This window comes from Teleopsis dalmanni, chromosome 2 (assembly GCF_002237135.1).
Source record: "Teleopsis dalmanni isolate 2A chromosome 2, ASM223713v2, whole genome shotgun sequence".
In the NCBI taxonomy this organism is placed as follows: domain Eukaryota; kingdom Metazoa; phylum Arthropoda; class Insecta; order Diptera; family Diopsidae; genus Teleopsis; species Teleopsis dalmanni.
This window is the reverse complement of record NC_051847.1, coordinates 144,769,876-144,780,446: the sequence shown is the minus strand read 5'-3', so window position 1 is coordinate 144,780,446 and position 10,571 is coordinate 144,769,876. Positions and strand designations below refer to the sequence as shown.

Genomic DNA, 10,571 nt, shown 5'->3' with positions numbered 1-10,571 from the left:
GAGTAACCAGCAACCGATTCCACCAGTCGCAAAACAAGCAACAGCAATTAGTAGGCCAAGAACAAATATACTACCAACGCTAAATATGCCACACCAAAGTAATTCACAATCACACTTAGTACCATTACAGGAAAAACCACACAAGGAGGCAGTTCATAAATGCATCGTAACTCCTCCACAGAGTTCAACGTCTCATAGGGAAAGTCCAGAAGTAGGTTATCAACAAGCATATGCACAACAGTCGCTAGTTAACTACAATCAGAATACGCAACCACGAGAGCAAAAGTATCAAATCGAAGAGCATGACTTATCATCACGTCCAGCACTGCCACAACGTTTAATGATAGTACCGGAGTCATCACATGTCAATCATCCAGTACTACCAACTTCTACAAGTTCAGAATCATCATCGCAAACGCCACAGGGGCATTCACAAGGTAATTTTAAATCATCATCGCAAAGGCCACAGGGGCATTCACAAGGTAATTTTAAATCATCATCGCAAAGGCCACAGGGGCATTCACAAGGTAATTTTAAATCATCATCACAAACGTCACAGAGTCATTCGCAAGATAATTTCAAATCATCGTTACAACCAAAAGAACTTGAGCCACAGCCGCCATCTTCGGTTAATCAGCCACAGTCACCACAAGAAGCACCACCAAGAGATAATCACCAATCTGGTCAACCATCATCTTCGTCATCAACTACATCGCTACAGAGGAATTCTACTATAATACAGCCAGTATCGGATAATCGTCATGTACAACTTACGAATTCATTAGGTCCATTAGTTATCAATGTTTCAGATAGTAAACTTAACACGGAACTACCAAGCCAAGGAACTCAAGCAAAGGATAAAGTCAAGCATGACAGTCAACAAGAAACATGGTCACCACAAGAGGAATTGAACGTCAGTCAACCAAGCACAAAAGGAAACAAACCAGAGATTTTCGTACAACGTCTAGGTACATTTAAACGAAAGGATGACCATCATCATGTCAGCAACCAAGATGAGTATTACAAAATTTTCAAGTGTCCAAAGATTAGAAAGAGAAATCGAGCCTCGTTCTAAAAGGAATATTAGTAACACAAGTATTAGCATGTATCATATGGAAAATAAGGGATAAATGGAAAATCAGAAGTATCAAGTGCAAATTTGCCGACGAGGGGTCATCAACGGGTCATTAAAATAAAGTTTTAGTTTAATTTCTGTTCTGAAGAAGGAGGGAAATGTAACGACACAAATTTACAAAGTAAATTTCTGTGCTACATAAAACAAGAAGCAGAGAAAAACACAGTCTGTGTGTTAAATAACCGCCACCACTACACATAATATATCTAACAACTCACATGAAAATAACTGAAGGAGACTTAACTGAAAAACATAAAATTGAATTAAAATATTATTCAAAATATCATGGACATTACCTGGGATCCTCGAAGCCAACGTGCCGCGGGCATCGATAAATGTGCAAAATCTAAAATATACGAAAAAAAAATCAATTTGTTTGTTAAAAATTTAAAGAATGAAAACAAAATGTGTAAAGAAATTATAAACACAAAAACAATGAACACTTATCACAGAAAACACGTTTAATTATTGAACAAAGATCTATTTGAAATATATATAAATAAAATAATACACAAAACAATTTAACACTCATGTTTGTACAATTTTATTTTTATAAACAAAACAAAACAAAACAAAACTAAGCACACCAACACCAATTTTATCTATTTTAATACTTCTTTTCTGTCCACATTTAGATAATATTAAATTCACAAAATATATATGTATATTTAATACCTAGTTTTGTAGTATTAAAACACTTTACTTTTTTAATAATAAAATATAAACTAAAAAGGAATAACACACGAAATAAATAAACACGGCGCGTAGTAAAAGTACTAAAAAAATCACGGCGAAGCAGAAGAAGTGAGAAAACAGTAGAACACAAAGTTCAACTTCACGGCGAAGTCAAGTACAGCAAAGAATACCGGTACGCTACACCAAAAACCTCCGGTATGCTCAATATAAAAGGAGGCACATTTCATATAATCAGGGACTTGGGTTGCGACAAGTGAAAGAGCAAGTACTCTGGCTCATTGGGCCTTCTGGTAAATTTTACCAAACTTGAAATTTTACTTTTCCTGAAACAAGTACACTGACCTATTGGTCATCTGGCACATTGTGCCACAAATCTGGTTCTTTGAGTCAAACATAGTGTAAAATTCCTTTCCTGTCTTATATGTATATTTTTTTAACCTGGCTTATTCGGTCAAATAGTTTTTTACAGCACGGAGGAAACGTTTTGTTTATTTTTTTTACAACAGAAGAGGGGCTTAAGAAGTCACACGGGTTTTGCTAAGATTCTTTTAACAAGCAATATATGGAGAAGTGGGAAATTTTGGCATCAACATAATTTTTTTTATTTATTATTAGAAATGTTTCCAATGAATTTTAATTAAACTTTGTTAATCATAAGTTTATGAAATAATAAAGTTATATATATAATTTATACATATAAATCACGTTCTGTTTTCTTCTAAAACCAACGTCTCGGCAAAATTATAAATATATTGTCACGACTCTGGACGACGGCTGAGGATACCCCAGCAAAAACTAAAAATTTTTGAACGTCACCAAAAGTGTCGTTACAGCACAAATCTCATAAATTGCACTTTAAAGTGCCTCCACATATACCGTACTTTTCAGATCTGGCTCTTAGCGGCTATCATCTGTGTGCACGCCTTAGAAGATTGCTCCAGAGCGTCACAATGAAGCTCTTATTGCGTTGTTGTTAATTACCGCACCAAGGTATGTAAAGTTGCTAACAATCTTAAAATTGTATTCACCAATTGCGGTGTTGCGTGTATCCGTACTCTCGTTCCTTCTCGTTAGCTTGAGGTATTTCGATTTACTTTCATTTATTCTCAGACCAACTTTTTAAGTGCTTTCGTCTAACTTCTTAAAGACATTTGATAGATCCCTTTCGCTCTTTGCAATGACTGCAATATCGTCTACATTCGCACAGATCTGGTACGTCGTTGTTATAATATTGCCGAAATGTTCAAGGGAGTGAATGGCGTAGTTTTTTTTTTTTTAAATTAATAAATCATTTATTGAATCTTTCTAAAAAACGAAACTAACAATAAATGGATCAAATCTTAAAACTAAATTTATTTTTTTCCCTAAGCCATTGCTTTGGAAAAAACTATTTAGACAGACATTGAATTATTTATAATAAGATAAGATTAAAAATATAACTAAAATTAAAAACTAAAATTAATTTAAAATTAAAATTCAATTGAAAAAAAAATACATTCAATTCAATTAAATAAATTTATAATATTTTAAATCAAATAAAAGTTTAGAAAGTTAACAGATGTTGATGGTGTCCTTCTTTTATAGACGTCTGTGGCCTTTGTTCAGTAGCAGCATGTAAGCTGATTGGTTAGGATGATCTTCTAACTTTAAGAGGTGCTGACGGCTACATCGAGCAGCTTCTTCTACTACTGTTGGCACGCTCAAATCTCTATGAACGTTAGCATTTTTCATAAACCACGGTGCAATTGTTATCATTCTTAGAGCTTTTGATTGCAGCCTTTGCAGTTTTTCAATATTTGATGACATCGCTGTTCCCCACAGTTTAATTCCATAACTCCATATAGGTTTTATTATCGACTTATATAACAGAATTTTGTATTCAAGTAGTAGCTTAGATGTCGTGCCCATAAGCCAATGCAATGAACTTAATTTTATATTTATTTGTGTCTTTTTAGCCTCTATGTAATTATTCCAAGTTAAACGTATATCTAGATGTATCCCTTAATATTTTACATAGTCGCTCGAAGGTACTTTTTGCTCATTTATTGTAATATTGGGACAGTTTCCTGATCTTAGAGCAAACGTTATTATTATTATTATTATTATTATTGAGTAAGGGATCGTGCACTGCGACCTGAAAGATCTATTGTGCCCCTTTGTCGGGTTAGAGTATTTCTCCAAGTCCGATTTCTTTAATGAAAGACAGTATGGGTCCTATCTTCCCCAGTCTTGAATCCTTATGATCCATGAAATACCCTCCTAGGTGTTTCTTTCGTTTATGCATCAGTGCCGGGCACTCCCCAAGCACATGGTATGCCGTTTCTCTCTCTTCCCTGCAGTATCTGCAGTCTGAGTTGGATTGAATTCCTAACTTCGATAGGTGATTATTTAATCTGCAGTGACCGGTCAGTAATCCCGTAATAATTCTTATGTTAGTCTTTGATTGCACTATGCAATCTTTAAAGCGTTTTAGGTTGTAAGTCCCTAAAATCATTTTAGATTGTGAGAGTCTTGGTAGCATTAACCAATAGAGTTCTCTCTCTTTTTTCTCTGCGTCATTCATGATAATGGATAGAGCTCCTTTGCCTAGACCACAGAATGGTTCTGGGCCTATCATTCTTGATGCCGCGCCTCTTCTTGCAAGTTTGTCTGCCATTTCATTACCTTGGATACCAGTATGTCCCGGAATCCATAAAAGGTGCACCTGATTGATCCCACCGAGTGTGTTCAGCTTGTCAATGCATTCCCATACCAGTTTGGATGTTACCTGGTAAGCTATGATATGAGAGCAAACGTTACATGGGTACATTTTTGTTCATTGACTTTGATACGCCATACTGATAACCATTGCTCGAGTTGGTGAACATGGTCTTGAAGCATGCGTTGTTCGATTGTGGGGTTTTTGTGTGCACTTAGTATTGCTGTATCATCAGCAAATGTTGCACTTAAAGTGTTTTTTGAAATTGGCATATCACTTGTATACAGTAGGTATAATAGCGGACCTATTACACTTCCTTGAGGAACTCCTGCTTTGATAGGACAAGGTTCTGAAACAAAGTCTTTATATCTTAAACTAAAACTGCTTTTACTTAAGTAGTTTTTTAATAAACGGTGAGTGTGTTAGCTGGCATGAGGTGTTGTAATGTATTAAGACTTCGTGCCATACTTTATCAAACGCTTGGGCTACATCTATAAATATAGAAGTGCAGTATTGTTTATTTTCAAATGAGTTTCTAACGAATGATACAATACGATGCATTTGTTCAATTGTACTATGTTTAGCTCTGAAGCCGAATTGATATTCCGGAATTATTTCGTGAGCTGAGAATTATATTAGCAGCTTTTCAAATATTTTTGATAACACTGAAAGGACGCTAATTGTTCTGTAAGATTCTACTTTGATTTTGTCCTTCCCAGCTTTAGGTATCATTGTTATTTGTGACATTTTCCAAAGTTTGGGATAATAACCTGTCCGTAAGATAGCGTTATATAAATGCCTGAGATGTAAAATGGCACATTGTAACTGTTTCACCATTGCAATTGTGATTTTATCAGGTCCTGCTGCCTTTTTCGCATTGAGATCTTTTATAAATTTAGTGATATTTTCTAGTTTAAAGATAAGCGCACTGCTCGAGGGATATAGGTTTGTTATTGGTAAAGAGGCGTTATATGAAACATCATTTGGAGTAAATACATTTTTCAAATGTTTTACAACCTTTCTCAGAGTCACCTCTTGCCCAATCACCATTTTCTAGTCTGAGAGATGATTCATGCTGGATAGGCTGTTTGAGGTACTTTGTTGCCTTCCAAAGTGAATAGTCAGTTTGTTCATTAGGTGCCAATTTGTATAGAAAATTGTCTAGGGATTTTTGATGTCTTTCCGCTAGTGCATATTTAAGTTCATTAGTACATTTAGCAAGTAGAACTTTATGTTTTGGGGATCTATGTCGTTGCCATAGTCTTCTAGCTTTCCTCTTCCGTTGTTAAAATGCCTCTATTGTTTTTGTCACACCAATTTTTTAGGTTGTTTTTTCAGTTCTTATCGAAGCTACTTCCGCACCCGTTGAGATTACTTCAGAAAATTGGTTAACACTAGCATCAATTTCATTATTCTCTTTTAACGAAGCATATTGTGGTATATGGCAAGAGAGATATTTACGAAATTTTAACCAGTTTATATATTTCGTTAGACTTTGCGTTTGGATAGTTCTATTCGTTGATATTGTACTGTTATTATTGTTGGTGAGTGGTCTGATGACAGTTCAACTGATGGAAATGCGGCGATTGTTAATAGTTTAATTTTTTTGCTAAGACCAAAGTCAGTAAGATCTGGAACTTTTTGTCGAACAGAAGGCACTAGCTATGAAGGAAAAAGTTTAGATATGAAATACATGTGAATAATGAAGTGGCCTATGGGGCAATGAATGGCTCTTGTGATGACAAATACCATACACCTGATTTTATTAAACTAACTTACAAGGGACAAGTGTTCAATAGAATGCTTTTTAAGAGTAGAGTTTTTAACTTTCCAAAATCTTCCAAATATATTACATATTAATAAAATGAAAAATTCCTAACTGATAAATTGCTCTTAAGCGTGATAGAAAAAGTGATCAAATACAGTAAGTTAGAATAACGAAGGCACGTATGAAACTCAAAATCCAATATATTTTTTACTTAATTTCAAATGCTTTTGTGGTTTTGACTTTTGCATAAAAATATTTATACAGCGTGAATACTAGCGCATCATAGATTTGCATTCAATGCATGCAGTCCCACATCAATCTATTGGAAGCCTACGTTGTTTCTGTTTATGTTTCATATTCCAACTGTAAATACAATTGTCAGAATCGTATAAAACATAGTATAAAAATTGTATTGTACACATAAGAATTGGAATTTAAAGGCAACCTTAACAGGCAGACAAACAAAAACTACACAAATCCTTTCTCCGTTAGCAAATACCAGAAATTGTTATTAAGGATCAAAAGAAAACGGAAAACCATTTAACTGCTTCTTCCTTTCGCTGACTTGTATCTGTATCTAAAGCTGTATCTGTGAGCAAGTAGCACTAAGAATACAAGCATAACTTTTTATGAGCAGGCGAAATACATTACTTCTCACATCCCTGCCATTAGAATGTGTAGACATACCTAGATAAGTAAGGATACACCTTAAGCATGTAAAATCCACTTGCTACAAGAGGTTTCAGACCCACTCAGCGCATTATTGCACTTTTGTTTCAACACTTTTCCAAAATTTGTATAAATACAAAAAAATAGCAAAAATAGTCGCAAAATAAAACATTTTAAAATAAAATTTTACTTTGCATTGCAAATGAAATGGAAAAAGAAAAAAACCATTGAACAGAAATAAAGTTAAGTGCACAAATTTAAAAAAAAATAACTCCAACAAAAATTTTACATAATAAGCAAAAAAAAGTTTTAACAACACAATAATAAAAAACAGAAGGTGAAAGCACAGCAACGAAAAGGATAACTACTTATGCAGAAGACAAGCAAAGTACTGTCTTCCTGGCTGACTCACTACTCACTTACCTTACACCTTGGTACCTTCATGCAACAGGGAGTGCAACTGAGGTAGCACAAACCAGAAAATATTAATGCATTCATTTCAAATGACTGTCAAGTTGCATTACAATTCTCCTGCTTGTATTTGCGCTTTTTTCCACTTCTATCCTTTTTATCCCTTTTCTTATTACCTTTTCTCTTTTTTTACTTTCAGTGACAACTATGGAGCCCAACATGTTCACCACTTGCATACCGGTCGGTGGGAATTACACGGGAGGAGTGTTTGCACCCACCACACTCGCAAATGCTACAACGGACACATTGGCATCTGGTTTTGAGGCGGCAGGCTATGCTGCTTACTCGACGGCATTAAGTGTGACCATTGCCATAGGTTGCAGTTTGCTAATACTGAACGTGTTAATTTTTGCCGGCGTTTATTATCAGCGTGATAAGACACGACTGGAAGTCAAGTCCTTGCAAAAGCAATATCAGCAACGTAATATGCATCAGCAAGTGCCATATCCGCCCGATCCCATCAAACATGCGCACTATCACATGGGACATTCGCAGAGTGCAAATGTCATTGTCGATGTTGAAAATCACGGGGATCAAGGTGCCATACTGCTAACTGCAAGCGATGTAAAACCACCGCCACCACATATATGCGCCAATACTGGTATGCAACTGACACAATCAACAAACCCGAATACCGGCAATGCTGGAGCAGGTAATTCGAGTAGCACTGTAAACTTATGTGGTGGTGGTGGTGGTGGCATGCAGGGCAAACAAGTTTCCACAGCCAATGTGGTCAGTGGTGCAGATGTAGCTACGGGTATGTTGGGCTCGGGCGGTATGGGTAGTGTTATTTACAGTACATCTACAAAACAACAGCAACAACAGCAGCAGCAGCACCACCACCATCAACAGCAGCAGCAACAACAACAACAATCAGCCAATGCACAACGTGAACATATGCAAATAAAAGGCATGAGCGGTGTCATTGGTAACACGCAAACATTTAATCGTGCCAACACAGCAATTGGCAGCTCAGCCAACGTTTCTGTCAGCTATAATGCAGGCATGATGACATTGCCAAAGGCAGGCACGCTCCATCACACCAACTCCATGAACTACGGCCGTAACCCAGGTGGCGGCGGTGGTGGCGGTGTTAATAACACCAGTGGTAGTAGCATAAGTGCAGCTCTAATCGACAGTCGTGGCAATATGCTTTCGTCTAGCAACATAACAAGCGCAGGTGATTGCATGACTCTGCCAAGAAATCTATCGATGTCATCCCGTCATAATCTATCTTCAGGTGAGTTTCTCTTATTTACTTTTCTGTTTCAATTTGTATCTATTTCACTGTTTGTATTTGTGTTTGTATTTGTACTTCGTTAGTGAGTGCACCACCTACTGCATTCTGCTTAAAATCTTTCACTGCAAGTTGCACAGGTAATTTTCTTTATGATTTAGCTTTGTTTTCCAAAAACTCCTAGGTAAATAAAATTCGTGCCAACAAAACTCATGATTCATTACTGCTCTTAACCAATGAAATGTATGGTTTGCTGTTATAATTGAAATGAACGACTTTTTCTAAGAGTTACATTTATCAATACAATATAGCCTATTTATTATTCTTTAGAAGTAAAAAGATGTACCTTGCTGAAAATAACTTCACCCGTATTATGAAGTAAAATCAATCTTTTTCCTCTAGGTGCCTTGTACTTTTATCGAACCATTGACGTAAATTCTTCAACCATGCTATCTTTCGACTTCCCTGGCCACGTCTGCCTTCAATTTTGCCGGATACCTCAGAATATGACCAAAAAACTCCAACTTACGTTGAAGTAACATACCACAGTATTTGTAATTTTTTCTGTCCAGCTTATTTTCAGCATACGAGAATATATCCGCAACATTTTTATTCTGAGCGGGAATGACAGCTGCCGGGTACACAGCAAGTTTTTCGTCTTGATAAAAGAAGACCTTGCTTTTTCAATTCGGACACGTATTTCTTTACTATTATCCCATTGCTCATTAAGCTAGCATCCCAAGTAGTTGTACTTATCGGTTCTTTTTATGGCTGAACCAAATGCTGTCAATCTTCCTCTAGAAATTGGTCGTTTGCTCACCACCATATTGGGTTTTACTACAATTTAATTGTAAGCTGTATTCTCTGTACTTTAATGCAACAGCGTCTAAAAGGTTCTGTAAGCCCTCTATTGAATCGGCAAAAAGCATTGTATCATCGGCGTATCTCATATTGTTTATAAGTTAACCATAATTCCATCTGTCGCATCGTGTAGTGCTTCTCTGAAAATAGTCTATATTGAACAGTATATATTGAACAGTAATGGTGACAGAATGCACCCTTGGTGAACCCCGCGCTTTATTTCTACTTCTTGCGTGAAGTAACTAACAATGCAAACATTTGCGTACGGTTTTCAGTATAAGTCTACCATTATTCGGATATCCTTTTTATCTAATCTGCAATGCTTCAGAATTTCTATGAGTTTGCCATGTTGCACAGTGTGGCAAAGCTTTTTCGAAAGCAATAAAACCTAAAAAGACATCTCTGTTAAAGTCACGGCAACGTTCTACTAGGAAAATCATTTGCATTATTTAATTTCAATTACTATTATTTAGGAAGACTAGTTTTTTAATCATTGATACGACTCATTTAAGCAAATTATTAAAGTGATGACTAACTTTAACTTCTTAAGTACAGATATAATATAATCAATTAAAGTTTCTTTTTGGCCATTATATACTGTATATATTGCACAATTTAATAGACTCTACCATAAAGAAGTTTCACTTTTTTCGTACCAATAAGACCAGAAGAATTGAAATTTGAAGCATACAGACGCCATAAAATAAATAAATAAAAAAATCTGAATCAATGTACATAAGTCACCGTCAGATATAATAGTTCGGAAACAATTTAAATGTTTACAATATAACACCGATATTTCGCAAATAACTACATATACGAGTATAAGATAGCCCAATGGTGTTCATAGGAAATAAATATGAAATGGAAATAATAGTAACCTACACAATAATACAATATACATCTAAATTTTACCCGAAACAGATCATTTAGTAATTCCATTAAATGAAAGAGTGAATAACGCAATAATAGTGTTTAAAGACACATTAAAAATTCTTCAAACAATATTATTTACTATTCAATAATTTTAATAATT

General features: G+C 35.4%; 1 protein-coding gene across 1 annotated transcript in view; it reads left to right on the top strand.

The window, feature by feature from the left end:
- The first annotated feature begins 7,634 nt into the window (after positions 1-7,634).
- The window catches only part of LOC119675889 (DNA N6-methyl adenine demethylase-like), a 4,144-nt gene continuing 1,207 nt past the window's right edge, over positions 7,635-10,571 (top strand). The window contains exons 1-2 of the mRNA XM_038087106.1: positions 7,635-8,527; positions 8,564-8,677. Coding sequence (XP_037943034.1) covers positions 7,864-8,527; positions 8,564-8,677 — 778 coding nt within the window. The 5' untranslated portion in view covers positions 7,635-7,863. The remainder of the gene's footprint in view (positions 8,528-8,563; positions 8,678-10,571) is intronic.